The sequence below is a fragment of the Mesoplodon densirostris genome, chromosome 2 (assembly GCF_025265405.1).
Source record: "Mesoplodon densirostris isolate mMesDen1 chromosome 2, mMesDen1 primary haplotype, whole genome shotgun sequence".
Classification (NCBI taxonomy): Eukaryota; Metazoa; Chordata; class Mammalia; order Artiodactyla; family Ziphiidae; genus Mesoplodon; species Mesoplodon densirostris.
In genome coordinates, this window is record NC_082662.1 from 40,387,807 (window position 1) to 40,403,758 (window position 15,952).

The 15,952-nt window shown below is 38.9% G+C and overlaps 1 protein-coding gene across 4 annotated transcripts in view; it reads right to left on the minus strand.

Annotated features, from left to right (window-relative positions):
- STIL (STIL centriolar assembly protein) overlaps positions 1-15,952 on the minus strand; it is a 65,309-nt gene that overhangs the window by 21,242 nt on the left and 28,115 nt on the right. For 3 of the 4 annotated variants that reach the window (XM_060089771.1, XM_060089769.1, XM_060089768.1), the window contains 4 exons: positions 13,213-13,363; positions 10,152-10,261; positions 4,008-4,122; positions 1,647-2,615 (listed from right to left, as the gene is read on the minus strand). In XM_060089771.1, coding sequence (XP_059945754.1) covers positions 1,647-2,615; positions 4,008-4,122; positions 10,152-10,261; positions 13,213-13,363 — 1,345 coding nt within the window. The remainder of the gene's footprint in view (positions 1-1,646; positions 2,616-4,007; positions 4,123-10,151; positions 10,262-13,212; positions 13,364-15,952) is intronic. The other variant, XM_060089770.1, reaches the window with a different exon arrangement.

The window sequence follows — 15,952 nt, forward strand, 5'->3', positions numbered from 1 at the left end:
CAGGTTTGATCCCTGGTCAGGGAGCTAAGATCCCACATGCCTCTTGGCCAAAAAACCAAAACATAAAACAGAAGCAATACTGTAACAAATTCAATAAAGACTTTAAAAATTGTCCACATCAAAAACATCTTAAAAAAAAAGTTAAAAAAAATTTTAATAAGATGTTACCTTAAAAGTTTTAAAAAATATGTTAGCAAAATACTATGTGAATTTATCATAGAAGCATTTTCTACATCATCTTTTGTGTTCTCCAAGTATAATGACTCATAATCTACACCAGAGCCAGTAGTCTATAATTTACATTTTAAGTATATAAATCCCAAGTACTAAGATTTCTAAATAGCTTAGAAGACCTTTTTAGCTGCTATATCTTTTTTTTAAAAAAAACAAGACCGGGCCTCCCTGGTGGCGCAGTGGTTGAGAGTCCGCCTGCCGATGCAGGGGATACGGGTTCGTGCCCCGGTCTGGAAGGATCCCATATGCCACAGAGCGGCTGGGCCCGTGAGCCATGGCCGCTGGGCCTGCGCGTCCGGAGCCTGTGCTCCGCAACGGGAGAGGCCACAACAGTGAGAGGCCCGCATACCGCAAAAAGGAAAAAAAAAAAAAAAACAAGACCAAAAAGAAAGAAAGAAAAATTTCTTTTCAATGTGAAATATTTAGTCACATTAAAAATTCTGCCAAATGTTTATAATCATTTGTTAAAATCCAACTTACATTTTACAATTTCAGAGGATATACCTGGGTTTAAAAAAAACAGCAAAGCTGATTTTTTCTTGGGTGTCTTATCTAAAGCATTTAAAGCAGAATTTGAAAAACGTCATTGTCTTGTTTTTGCAAAATGCAAACACTATGACCCCAATTTTATAAAAGATTAAAAAAAATCACACATGTATATATGTCCATTTTACATATATTAGTATAGTTATAGGGTCATGGAAAAAACTATGAAAGAATCTATTTCAGGTTGTTTCCATTGGTACTACGGGGAAAGGAAGGAGTGGGGGGTTTGCGGTAGGTATGTGGAAGAAGGGTGTCAGTTAGCAAAGAAAGAAAAAGACACAGTACAATGAAGACTAAACTGTGCAAGGATATAATTAAAAGACTAAGAACTTTGTCATAAAGGCCTGAAGAAAGAAAGCATTTCAGAATAAAATGAGTAGAACAAGCCTAGTATAGATACACAGAGGAGGCACTACATGTACTCTGTAAAGGTACACTGGCTAAAGGTTAGTTTACACACTATAAGGTTGACAAACTAGAGAGTATCAGAACCTATTGTGCAGGCTTTATATTTAGTTGTATATAAAGTTTAGTCAATTACAGACTTCTCATTAGAGGCTAAAAGTGAAAGAAAAATACAGTTTTGTTGTAGGTTAGGATATGCACAAGACAGAGAAGAGAGGACTTGCTTTCTAGGGCTAGTTCTACTCCTAACTAGCAATGTGTCATTGGGTAAATTATTTTTTCTCTCTAATCCTCATTTTACTTACCTGTAAACAAGAGGGACTAGAATTCAGTTTCCAAGGTCTCTTCTAGCTCTGACATTCTACAGTTCTACTCCATAAACTATAATTACTGAGGAGTTGCCAGCTATTTTTTCAAAACCCTATTAATACCAAGAATTTAACAGAAGAAAGCTAGCAAACCTGTGCCTGAAGTAGTCGCAGCTGTCTGTCTTGCTCTGTGACGAACCTATACGCATCCGGAGATAGTCCCATCATTCCATTATCTGACCCAGTCTTGGGTGTGTGCACACATACTGCACAAGGCCATGGGTTACATGAGTCCACGTGTGGAGGTAGTCTTGCCGCAGGCAATGGTTCTACATTGCTGTGGGAAGAACAACCCCCCATGTTTCCCTGAGGTCTCAAGGCTGCAGGACTACTTGAGGAACAGAATGCATTATGATACTGAGCTGGACATCCACTTGGATGAAGTAATGAATGTTTTTGAAGGGCTTCAGACTGGAGGTCTTGAATGGATCCTACTCTATTCATTCCTTGCCAAGAATTTATTGGACTATATTGAATATGGCCATGATCCTGAAAACAACTGCAAACATTTGTGGAATAGTAAGATGGTGGGGGGGGAGTAGGTATCTGAAATTCCATCGGTCTTCCTGAATTATGGGGTGAAAAAACAAAATTGTGTGGGTGGGACTGTGGGGCAAAGGAAGACTGCCTGGAATTAAATGTGGAGGATCTTACAGGATACTCTTCTTTGTGTACATTTCCAGCAGAAACTGTTTGAAGCTTTTCAGATGCCTCAGGAGATGGTCCATTAAAAGAAGACGGTTTAACACTGCTCCTGATATGGGGGTTCCCTTTCTTACAGGCAGATGGCTGTCTTACTTTGCAGTGTCTCAAAGGAGCAGTGTCCTGATTTAATTGATTTGGTAGCCCTCTCAAGGAAGGCTCTCCAGCTTCAGCTTCTGGGCTGTGTTTCTCATCATAAAGCTGGGGTTGCAATGATTCAAAGTGTTCAGAAGGGTTAATCAACAAAGGAGGATTTTCATTATTCACCATTTCCAATGGGTTAGGTACAGGGTTTGATTCTATGAAGTTGCCATCCAATACAAGTGAAAGTTCAGGAACTGATGGCTGGATCTTAGAAACCTGTAAGTGGGAAAGACATTAAAGAGGAAAAAGTACCTTTTAGAATAATGATATATGCTTCATTTTCCTTTGATTAGTATTTTCCAAATTACATCCAGTTATTTATTAAAAAGTGTTTATTCTTTTTTTTTTTTTTTTTTTTTTTTGCGGTATGCGGGCCTCTCACTGCTGTGGCCTCCCCCATTGCGGAGCACAGGCTCCGGACGCGCAGGCTCCGGACGCGCAGGCTCAGCGGCCATGGCTCACGGGCCCAGCCGCTCCGCGGCATATGGGATCCTCCCAGACCGGGGCACGAACCCGTATCCCCTGCATCGGCAGGCGGACTCTCAACCACTTGCGCCACCAGGGAGGCCCAAAAAAAGTGTTTATTCTTTATTTAGACAGTTTACAAATATTTTCTGGGCATCTATGTGCTACTACTAGAAATGCAACTGTGAACAAAATAAATAAGGTCCTTGCCCTCACAAACTTATTTAACAATGAAACTCCTTTCATTGGAACACTGATTAATGTTGCTTAGATCACAGAACACAATATGGGAAGCTATGTTATAACAGACTTTTTTTACCCTCTCTGCAAAAAAAAAATTATCAGACCTGATGCTTCAACACATCTAGTAAAGAATAATATTTCTGCATCTTAAATAAGGGTCTTCCAATAAGTATTCAGAATATTCTACTAAGTGAAATTATTCACTGCTATTCTTTTTACTGATACCAACTAAAAGAGTTGGAAGAGAGCCAAAAAGAATAAAATACTAGCTGTGGCAAATTTGGTTATAATTTAATATTAATTTTAAAAAGCCTTTCTCATTCCTTTTTCTTCTAATAAGTAATTAGGACACAACAGTTCTAAAATAACCCACTAGCTGGCCTCAATAAAAAAAATTATGACAGGTTATTAGCAATCTCCAAAAGGAAGTAGAATGTTTTCTCAGAATATGGTAATAAGAAACAATGTTGAGCTCTGGTTAATGTACAGAATGTTGAGTCTATATGGGTTAAAAGCACCAGATTCTGAAACTAAACCTCCTAAATCACTAGGTTTACCAAATCCCAAACTTCCTGATTTCCAGCTTTACTACTTAATAGTTATGTAATCCTAGGCAGGTAACTTAACCAATCTGTTCCTCAGTTTTCTCTGGGAATAATAATTATATATACTTATTACAATATGTGTACATATTCATATATATTATTACATATAATAATTATATGTACCTGTGAGGAATATATATATCTCTTTATATATAGTCAAAGCCATATACATATAGATAGCTATAGATATCTTAGAATGAACTTAAGGAAGTTTTAGGTAATATTATTGAGTGCTTTAACATGAAGAGACTTTTAGGTTTCTAATCACAAAGGTGAGTTCTAAGATCAGTGGTACCTTCTGACTCACTGGATGAGGACTAGGAATTGGTCTTGGAGAAACATCTTCATCTTCAACACCAGAGTCATGATCACTTATTGGCATTTTCCCTGGAGGTAACTTTTGAGAAGACCTAAAGAACAGAGGGGAGAAAATATAAGTCTTCAGTAATTTAGTTTTCATTTGTTCTTTCTTTCTGAAGCTGAATAAAGTCCTTTAATAAGCCACAATAGTAACTGGATCATTTAATTTAGTATCTGACAACCAAAAATTATTTTATTTTTTTAGGCCAGTGCCAGATGATCAGGAAAGCTGAGCCAGTCAGACTCATGCTTAATAATCTACCCTCTTCTCCTGATCATGGCAAGTTTAACCCAGTTATTCTTTTTAAATTTATTTTTAATTGAAGTATAGTTGAATTATAATGTTGTGTTAATTACTGCTGTACATCAAAGTGACTCAGTTATCCATATATATATATATACATACATATATACAAACACACACACACGCACGTGTGCACACATACATTCTTTTCCATTATAGTTTATCACAGGATACTGAATGTATTTCCCTGTGCTATACACAGTAGGATCTTGTTGTTTATCCATTCTATATATACCAGTTTGCAGTGATAATCCCAAACTTCCAACCCAACCTTCTCCTGCCCCCCTCCCCCTTGGCAACAAGAAGTCTGTGCTCTATGTCCCTGATTCTGTTTCTGTTTCACAGATAGGTTCATCCGTGTCATATTTTAGATTCCACATATAAGTGGCATCATATGGTATTTGTCTTTCTCTTTCTGACTTACTTCACTTAGTATGATCATCTCTAGTTGTATCCATAACCCAGTTAATCTTAATGTCATAATAAAGCAATAGTTACTGAGCATTTTCTGATTAACCACTTAGGGGAGTATAGAAATTAATAAGATACAGAGCTTGCCACCAAAACTTTATTATCTGATAAGAGAGATGTATACTCACTGTATTAAACATACTGCATTAAACACTCACTGTGTTAGAAAGAAAAGTCAAGTAAGGAATTACATTCTCCTATGTACGTATATCTGTGATGGTAAAATACTCTGAGACGTTAATTGAAATACCTCCTTCCATTTAGTCAGTTGAAGTTACTGTGTCACGGGTGTCGTGTCCCAGTAGAACACAGAAAAATTTTAAGTGCTGGCACTGAGTTTCAAAAGCTGAAATTAGAGTTTAAGACTAAAATTTGAAAGACTATATGCATCCAGTTTTTTTCCACCCTAAACTAAATGAAATCTCAAAAAGATGAGGTAGGGAAGACAAAGAAAAGCCAGAAGGAAGCTAAGAGAGCTTAGATATTAATGGAATTCCTAAGAAAGGGTCCTGTCTCCTTAGCAGAACAACAGAAACCCCCAGGTAGATATGGAAGATTTGACAGCAGAATAGACCTTAGTCCCAAACCCTGACAGTCTGTAGACGCAAACACAGAGTTCTTTCTGTGCCAAGGTGCTGCAATGAAACAATCTCACAAAGCTCTCCCCCCACACCCAAGAAGAACATGGAGAATACAGAATGATATTCCATATGCCTCAGTGCAGCATGGACATGACCCAGAGAGCCAGTGACCTGAATAGGGTAAGGAGGTCGCAGCAGGATCCTGCACAAACCAACTGCCAAAAACCAGATGCAAATGAAAACACCTCAGGGACTTCCCTGGTGGCGCAGTGGTAAGACTCCACTCCACGCTCCCAATGCAGGGGGCCTGGGTTCAATCCCTGGTCAGGGAACTAGATCCCACATGTATGCCTCAACTAAGGAGCCAGCAAGTGCCAACTAAAGAGCCCGCAAGCCAGAACTAAGGAGTCTGCCTGCTGCAACTAAGACCTGGTGCAACCAAAGAAAGAAAGAAAAAAAGAAAGAAAGAAAGAAAACACCTCAGCAGATGGCTGAGTGGTGTGGATGGGTGATAATCATGTTACCCCACATCACCAGTAGTGGCAGAGCATTAGTCCCCTCTAAATTACACATAACCTCAGAAGAAAACAGGATAAACAGACCTTGAATTAACTGAAATTTGGCTTCTATAACTGAGCAAAATGAATAGGGGCTCCAAATAGAAATTAACTTCAATTACTTTTTGTTTTTGGCTGTGGCACCACGCGGCTTGTGGGATCTTAGTTCTCCAACCAGGGATCAAACCCAGGCCTCAGCAGTGAAAGCACTCTGTCCTAACCACTGGACCGCCAGGGAATTCCCTCAATTATTTTTAAAAAGAAAAAAAGTAGGGGACTTCTCTGGTGATCGAATGGTTAAGACTCTGTACTTCCAATGCAGGGGAATCGGGCTCGATCCCTGGTTGGGGGACTAAGATCCCACATGCTGCACCAAAAAAAAGAGAAAAGAATAAAAACAAAAAGTTACATTTTTGGTACACCTGAGTTTGTGGCAAGGAATTAATATTTGCTACATACTTACTTATGATATACATATACAAATATACACATAGATACACACATATAAAACTTCCCAACGCTGAGCAATAAGATCCATTTCTGAGGGACTTCCCTGGCCATCCAGTGGTTAAGACTCTGCGCTTCCACTATAGGGGGTGCAGGTTCAATCCCTGGTCAGGGAACTAAGATCCCACATGCTGCGTGGCACAGCCAAAAAAACACAAAAAACAAAATATATCAATTTCTGAGCTTTTTTAGCACCTAAGACAAAAAAACCCCTTAATGTTGTATAATTTTAATACCAGTTATCTGGGTGAGATAAACATTTTATTAAAATTAGAAGCTAAAAATAACTGATCCTTATCAAAGGTTTGGTCAGAGTTGAAAATAGACACGGCCGGACTTCCCTGGTGGTGCAGTGGTTAAGAATCCGCCTGCCAATTCAGGGGACACGGGTTCGAGCCCTGGTCCCAGAAGATCCCACATGCCGCGGAGCAGCTAAGCCTGTGTACCACAACTACAAAGCCTGCACTCTAGAGCCCGTGCTCGGCCACAACAGAAGCCACCGCAATGAAGAATACCCCCCCACTCACTGCAACCAGAGAAAGCCCATGCGCAGCAATGAAGACCCAATGCAGCCAAACATAAATAAGTAAATAAATAAATTTAAAAAAAGAAAACAGACACGGTTTTTCAACAATGTTAAAGAAATTGCAAGTGTCCCCTTAATTTGGCTTTTTCTTCCATAAACATTCAATAAAATCTTGAATAAAACCTTAAAACTTAAGACAATGAAGGTGGTCCTGCAAGTCTATAACAATATAGTTTTCTGCTGATCTAACCTGTTTCAAAAATAACTTAAGGGCTTCCCTGGTGGCGCACTGGTTGAGAATCTGCCTGCTAATGCAGCGGACACGGGTTCGAGCCCCGGTCCAGGAGGATCCCACATGCCACGGAGCGGCTGGGCCCGTGAGCCACGGCCACTGAGCCTGCGCGTCCGGAGCCTGTGCTCCGCAACGGGAGAGGCCACAACAATGAGAGGCCCACGTACTGCAAAAAAAAAAAAAAAAAAAAAGGTCAAGCTAGGGACTTCCCTGGTGGTCCAGTGGTTAAGACTCAGTGCTCCCAATGTAGGGGGCACGGGTCTGATCGCTGTTCGGGGAATTAAGATCTCGCGTGCCAGGTGGTGTGAGATTTATCTCACCTAGAGAGGCCGCGATAGTGAGAGGCCCACGCACCACGATGAAGAGTGGCCCCCGCTTGCCACAACTAGAGAAAGCCCTCGCACAGAAACGAAGACCCAACACAGCAAAAATAAATAAATAAATTGACTCCTACCCTCAACATCTTCTTAAAAAAAATAAAAATAACTTAAAACTCCCAAAGATAGAGTATACCTCAGACATCTTTCTAATCCCCAGAACTTGTGAATATGTTAGTGTAAAAGGAAAAAGGGAGTTTGCAGATGTGATTGATTAAGTATCTTGAGATGTGGAGGCTCAATGTAATCACAATGGTCCTTATAAGATGGAGGCAAGATGGTCAGGCAGAGAAGGAGATATGAGGAGGATAGAAGAAGTCAGAGAGAGATTTGAAGATGCTATGCTGCTAGCTTTGAAGATGGAGTAAGACAAGGAATGCAGGTGGCCTCTAGAAGCTGGAAAAAGGAATATGGATTCACCACTAAAGCTTCCAAAAGGAATGCAGCCCTACCATCACTTTGATTTTAGCCCCAAAGATCCATTTTGGACTCCTGACCCCCAGAACTAGAAGATAATAACTTTGTATTGTTTGAAGTCACTTAAGTTTGTGGTACTTTGTTAGAATAGCAATAGGAAACCAATATGAATAAAGTCATAATTCCCATTTTACAGATGGGATAGTGATATTTACAACCAAGACCTGAACAAATATATGTCTTATACCATAACCTGAACTCACAACTATTATGTTATGTAGCCTCTATAAATAGTTGGCATAGCTGGCATTTATTTTAAAACTGTATCATAGTTAACTTCCACCTACAGAATCAAGTGTTAAGGACAGATGAATGAATGCTATTAAAAAAAGGTCAAGGGCTTCCCTGGTGGCGCAGTGGTTAAGAGTCCACCTGCTGATGCAGGGGACACGGGTTCGTGCCCCGGTCCGGGAGGATCCCACATGCCGTGCAGCGGCTGGGCCCGTGAGCCATGGCCACTGAGCCTGCGCGTCCGGAGCCTGTGCTCCGCAACGGGAGAGGCCACAACAATGAGAGGCCCGCGTACTGAAAAAAAAAAAAAAAAAAAAAAAAAGTCAAGCTAGGGACTTCCCTGGTGGTCCAGTGGTTAAGAGTCAGTACTCCCAATGCAGAGGGCACGGGTCTGATTGCTGTTCGGGGAATTAAGATCTCACGTGCCAGGTGGCGCGGCCAAAAAAAAAAAAAGGTGAAGCTATTTTCTCAATAATTGCAATAATCTATAATGAACGTTATATCTGCTTGTTTCTCATGCAGAATACTAAACAGATAGTATTAAAGAGGCCCAAAGATAGGTTAAGGTTATAATCAAAAAGTTGAGAAAAGGACAAATCAGTTTTAAGTGCATGTTAAAAATAACAATAGTTTCTGAGCTACAGACTCAAAGAATAAACCAGCATTCCAAAGTAACTTTTAAATGAGGTTATTAAATACTTGGTAAATATTAACTTAAATTAATGGACCTCTCAAATAATACAGAGAGTTCAACACTCCATTACTGAACTATAAATTCCATGAGGAAAGGGATCGTGTCTGCATCTGTTTTTAATACCACTATATCCCCAGCTCTTAGCACATTATCAGGCACATAGTAAAATAAATGAGAAAGCTGGAATAGGGATATGAAGGGTTAATTTTATGTGTCAACTTGGCTAGGCCACAGTAGCCAGATTTTTGGTCATACATTATTCTAGATGTTTCTGTGAAGGTGTTTTTAAGATGAGATTAACATTTAAATCGGTAGACTCTGAGTAAAGCATATATAATCCTCCATAATGTGGGTGGGTCTCATCCAATCAGCTGAATGCCTTAATAGAACAAAGACTGACCTCCCCAAGAGGAGGGAATTCTGCCAGCTGACCACCTTTGGACTCTAACTGCAACTTTTCTCAGGCTGCCAGCCTACCCTGCAGATTTTGGCCCTGACAAGCCTCCCCAGCTGCACAAATCAATTTCTTAAAACACATCTCTATGTATATATATCCTGTCGCTTCTGTTTCTCTGGAGAACCCTAATACAAAGGGAATATCTACTTTACCATAAAAGGTATATATGGACTCAAAAATTCACAACCATTATTTAATATTCTCCAAGTGCATTTGCTTTAAAAGTTTTCTTTTTTAGGTAGACGAGTTATTTTTTATAGTAGTTTATCTGATAGGCCTAGGTTTAATACTACAAGGAAGGGAAGAACAGAAGGCAAACTAAACAAAAACAGGATGCTTCTTCTTAAACAAGATAATGTCTTGACAAATACTTTTGTTCCCCTATGTAATAAATCAACTCAAATGAGAACCATATTAGAGTTGTCACTTCATTAAAATTATCATCCAACTTCTGAGTATGAAGGAATGCATTTAAAGCAAGGATACCTATGGTATAAGATTTTACACAGTTTCCTCAGAAATAATTAGGGAGTTACTTTAATTACTCACCAAAAAACTAATAAAATTAATTTTAAAAGTACACATGATAATAAAATATCTTTTACCTCTTAATTGAAAGATTCTTGGAAACTTTGTTAAAAAACTCTCTTTCTGCATTCTGGCCTTCAGCACTCAGTTCAAAATAGACTGGGTTTTTGTCAGAAGGTTCAACATTCTGAAATAAAGTAGGTCATACTTTGAGATGTGACTTACATAAACACCAGATAATTCTATTTAGATGACAAGTAACTCTGAAACACTGGGGGAAAGGCGACTTCTGATTTCTGTAACTATAATCTTTTTTAAAAAAATCATTCTTTAAACTGAGATATAATTGACATATGACATAATACTTTCAGGTGAACATAATGATTCAATATTTGAATATACTGTGAAACACACACTACAATAAATCTAGTTAACCATCCATCACCATGCAGAATGATAAATTTTTTCTTATAAGAACTTTCAAGGACTTCCCTGGTGGCACAGTAGTTGGGAATCTGTCTGCCAATGCAGGGGACACGGGTTCGACCCCTGGTCCCGGGGGTATCCCACATGCTGCGGAGCAACTGGGCCCATGCGCCATAGCTACTGAAGCTACTGTGCTCTGAAGCCCGTGAGCCACAGCTTCTGGGACCGTGTGCCACAACTGCTGGAGCCTGTGCGCCTGGAGCCTGAGCTCTGCAATGGGAGAGGCCACCACAATGAGAGGCCTGCACACCGCAACAAGGAGTGGCCCCCGCTTGCCGCAACTAGAGAGCCTGTGCACAGCAACGAATACCCAACGCATCCAAAAAGTAAATAAAATAAATAAATTAAAAAAGAAGAACTTTCAAAATACAATATAGTATTATTAACTATACTCACCATGCTGTATATTACATCCCCATTACTTATTTACTTTATAACTGGAAGTTTGTACCTTTTGACCACCTTTGGCTATTTCGGCCACCCTCAACCCCCCCTCCCCCCCCACCGCTTGCAAACCACCGATCTGTTCTCTGTGTCTGTGAGTTCAATGAAATGTTTTGTTGTTGTTGTTTAAATATTGCACATATAAGTGACATACGGTATTTGTTTTTCTCTGTTTTATTTATTTCACTTAGCACAATGCCCTCAAGGTCCATCTACGTTGTCACAAATGGCAGCATTTCCTTCCGTTTTTTACAGCTGAATATTTTCCCATTATATTAATATAATATGATATAATGTAATATAATATAAGATAAATTACATTTTCTTTATCCATTCACCCAACCATGGACACTTAGGTTGCTTTAATATTTTGGCTATTGTAAATAGTGCTGCAATTAACATGGTGGTACACATATCTTTTTGAATTAGTGTTCTTGTTTCCTTTGGATAAATACCCAGAAGTGGAATTGCTGAATCATATGGTTCTATTTTTATGCAACCTTTTTAAAAAACTATCCGTCTCTCTACTACATAAATGAAAGTAAAAACCTAATTACCTTTACTATGTAACTTACTCAATAACCAGGGATTCAGTTAAAATAGTAACTTTAGGGCTTCCCTGGTGGTGCAGTGGTTGAGAGTTCGCCTGCCGATGCAGGGGACACGGGTTCGTGCCCCAGTACGGGAATATCCCACATGCCGCAGAGCGGCTAGGCCTGTGAGCCATGGCCGCTGAGCCTGCGTGTCCGGAGCCTGTGCTCTGCAACGGGAGAGGCCACAACAGTGAGAGGCCCGCATACCGCAAAAAAAAAAAAAAGTAACTTTAAACTGAGCATACAATCTGAAGAATAAAATGAGTGAACGATATATGTCTCTAAAATGGAAATAGACCTCATTTAAGATGATTATGTGTATAATTAAAATACAAAAACTTGATTCATGAATCAGTACAACCTATAAATGAAATTAAAGGCACAAAATAAGATCTGAGTGGTAACACATGGTTATTTAGGGATAGTAAAAAAATTTTTTTAATTAATTTATTTATTTTTGGCTGCGTTGGGTCTTTGTTGCTGCACGTGGGCTTTCTCTAGTTGCAGCGAGCGGGGGCTACTCTTTGTTGCAGTGCACAGGCTTCTCACTGCGATGGCTTCTCTTGCTGCGGAGCATGGGCTCTAGGCACGTGGGCTTCAGTAGATGCGGCACATGGGCTCAGTAGTTGTGGCTCACTGTGTCTAGAGCACAGGCTCAGTAGTTGTCGCGCACAGGCTTAGTTGCTCCGCAGCATGTGCGATATTCTGGGACCAGGGCTTGAACCCGTGTCCCCTGCATTGGCAGGTGGATTCTTAACCAATGAGCCACCAGGGAAGCCCGAGATAGTCAATATTTTTGTTAAAAAAAAAAAAAAGCAGGGCCTCCCTGGTGGCGCAAGTGGTTAAGAGTCCGCCTGCCGATGCAGGAGATACGGGTTCGTGCCCCGGTCTGGGAGGATCCCATATGCCGCGGAGCGGCTGGGCCCGTGAGCCATGGCCGCTGGGCCTGCGCATCCGGAGCCTGTGCTCCGCAACGGGAGAGGCCACAACAGTGAGAGGCCCACATACCGCAAAAAGGAAAAAAAAAAAAAAAAAAAAAAGCAGAATTATTGTTTATTTTTGGCCTTAGAATGTTTTTACATAATGACACTTACGGTTTCAAAGATCTACTTTTTCTGTGACCATCACCTAAATGTACTGGGTTGGCCAAAAAGTTCTTTCAGGTTTTTCCATAAGATCTTACAGAAAAACCCGAACGAATTTTTTTGCCAGTCATATTAATCTATTCTGATTCCTAGGGTTATATATTATAGACATTGACTTTTAAGTATGAGAAACCATTTGTTATACCCATACATTTAAAAATTAACAGTCAGGACAAAGAAAACACTAAGATCACAAATTAACTCTCAATATCGTAAAATGATACAACATATACATTAAATTCTTGATATAGTCCTCAAAGGTTTTAGGAAAACATGAGAAAGTTACTCTGTAGATAACGTTTCATCCTGCATTAGAATTTGGTTCTGGAGGTATGGCCTAAAATTTACAAAACAAAATTAACCATAAATGAATAAACTTAATATTCAGTAAGATTGATTATAAATAAAGCCTAATAATTTGAGTACAACCCTGAATAGTCATAAGTGTGCTAGGTAATCAAATCACTTACTTTGAAAAGATGTAATGTTTCCTTACTAGTTAGTAGCTGGAAGCGAAGGTCAGGTAACCTGCCATCACAAGGGAGGCATTCATAAAACTCAGGATCCTTATGTGTCACAGAATAGAGAACTATAATGAAATTTCCAGATTCCGAAAAAACCCTGGATAAAAAAATGCCATTTAATTAAAATTTACTGAGAATAACAAGAGTACACTCAAAGAATTCTATGTGAGTCTCTCAATCTAGTTAATAGACTAACTAAACAGTCCAGTTTTTGGAAGAAAACTGAGGGGCAAGTTTATGCTTACTTTTCCCTGACCAGGGATCAAACCCATGCTCCCTTTAATGGAAGCGTGGAGCCTAACCACTGGACCACCAGGGAATTCCCTATGCTTACTTTTTAATGTTACTAATTTTTAATTTTTAAAATACATTTATTATGGAATACATATTCCTTGTAAATACTTCAAACAAAAACAGGAATGTATAAAATAGAAAACCATCCCACTCCACTCTCCAGTTTACCGTATTTACTTACAGAATTTTCCCCATAGGCATATGCAAACATTTTATACCATTTAACAAAAACAAGGTACTATACACACTATTTGCATTTGTTCCTTTTTTTTTTTTTTTTGAGGGAAAAGAGAAAGAACATTTAATTAAAAGCACACAACGTGATTACTGGTATATTTCTAAACCACATATTCAATAGGTCTGTGATATAGTTTTTTTAAAATTATTTTTTATTGGAGTATAGTTGCTTTACAATGTTGTGTTAGTTTCTGCTGTACAGCAGAGTGAATCAGTTATACATATACGTATATCCCCTTTTTTAGATTTCCTACCCATTTAGGTCACCACAGAGCACTGAGTAGAATTCCCTGTGCTCTACAGTAGGTTCTCATTAGTTATCTATTTTATACATAGTAGTGTATACATGTCAATCCCAAGCTCCCAATTCATCCCACCCTCTCCTTCCCCCCTTGGTATCTTTAAGTTTGTTCTCTACAACTGTGTCTCTATTTCTGCTTTGCGAATAAGTTCATCTGTACCATTTTTCTAGATTCCACATATAAGCAATATTATACAATATTTGTTTTTCTCTTTCTGACTTAACTTCACTCTGTATGACAGTTTCCAGGTCCATCCACATCTGCAAATGGCACTACTTCGTTCCTTTTTATGGCTGAGTAATAGTCCATTGTATATATGTACCACATCTTCTTTATCCATTCATCTGTCGATGGACATTTAGGTTGCTTCCATGTCCTGGCTATTGTAAATACTGCTGCAATGAACACTGGGGTGCATGTATCTTTTTGAATTATGACCTTCTTCAGGTATATGCCCAGGAGTGGGATTGCTGGGTCATATGGTAGTTCTATTTTTAGTTTTTTAAGGAACCTCCATACTGTTCTCCATAGTGGCTGTACCAATTTATATTCCCACCAATAGTGTAGGAGGGTTCCCTTTTCTCCACACCGTCTCCAGCATTTATTGTTTGTAGATTTTTTGATGATGGCCATTCTGACTGGTGTGAGGTGATACCTCATGATAGTTGTGATTTGCATTTCTCTAATAATTAGTGATGTTGAGCATCTTTTCATGTGCCTCTTGGCCATCTGTATGTCTTCTTTGGAGAGATGTCTATTTAGGTCTTCTGCCCATTTTCTGATTGTTTGGGTTTTTTTTGTTATTGAGCTGCATGAACTGTTTGTATATTTTGGAGATTAATCCCTGGTCAGTTGCTTCATCTGCAAATATTTTCTCCCATTCTGAGGGTTGTCTTTTGGTCTTGTTTATGGTTTCCTTTGATGTGCAAAAGCTTTAAAGTTTTATTAGGTCCCATTTGTTTATTTTTGTTTTTATTTTCATCACTCTAGGAGGTCGGTCAAAAAAGCTCTTGCTGTGATTTATGTCAAGGAGTGTTTTGCTTATGTTTTTTCCTCTAACAGTTTAATAGTGTCCATCCTTACACTTAGGTCTTTAATCCATTTTGAGTTTGTTTTTGTGTATGGTGTTAGGGAGTGTTCTAATTTCACTCCTTTACATGTAGCTGTCCAGTTTTCCCAGCACAACTTACTGAAAAGACTGTCTTTTCTCCATTATATATTCTTGCCTTCTTTGTCATAGATTAGGTGACCATAGGTGCATGGGTTTATCTCTGGGCTTTCTATCCTGTTCCATTGATCTATATTTCTGTTTTTGTGCCACTACCATACTGTCTTGATTACTGTAGCTTTGTAGTATAGTCTGAAGTCAGGGAGCCTGATTCCTCCAGCTGTTTTTCTTTCTCAAGATTGCCTTTGCTATTTGGGGTCTTTTGTGTTTCCGTATCAATTGTACAATTTTTTGTTCTAATTCTGTGAAAAATGCCATTGGTAATTTGATAGGGATTGTACTGAATCTGTAGATTGCTGTGGGTAGTATAGCCATCTTCACAATATTGATTCTTCCAGTCCAAGAACATGGTATATATCTCTCCATCTGTTTCATCTTTGATTTCTTTCATCAGTATCTTACAGTTTTCTGAGTACAGGTTTTTTACCTCCTTAGGTAGGTTTATTCCTAGGTATCTTATTCTTTTTGTTGCAATGGTAAATGGGATTGTTTCCTTAATTGTATTTGCTATTTATTATTTGACAATCTTGGATTTCTTTCCATGTCACTATTCTATATTATACCTTAGACCTCCTTATTCTTTTTTAGTGACTATCCAGTATTACAATTTATAGATGTGCTATTA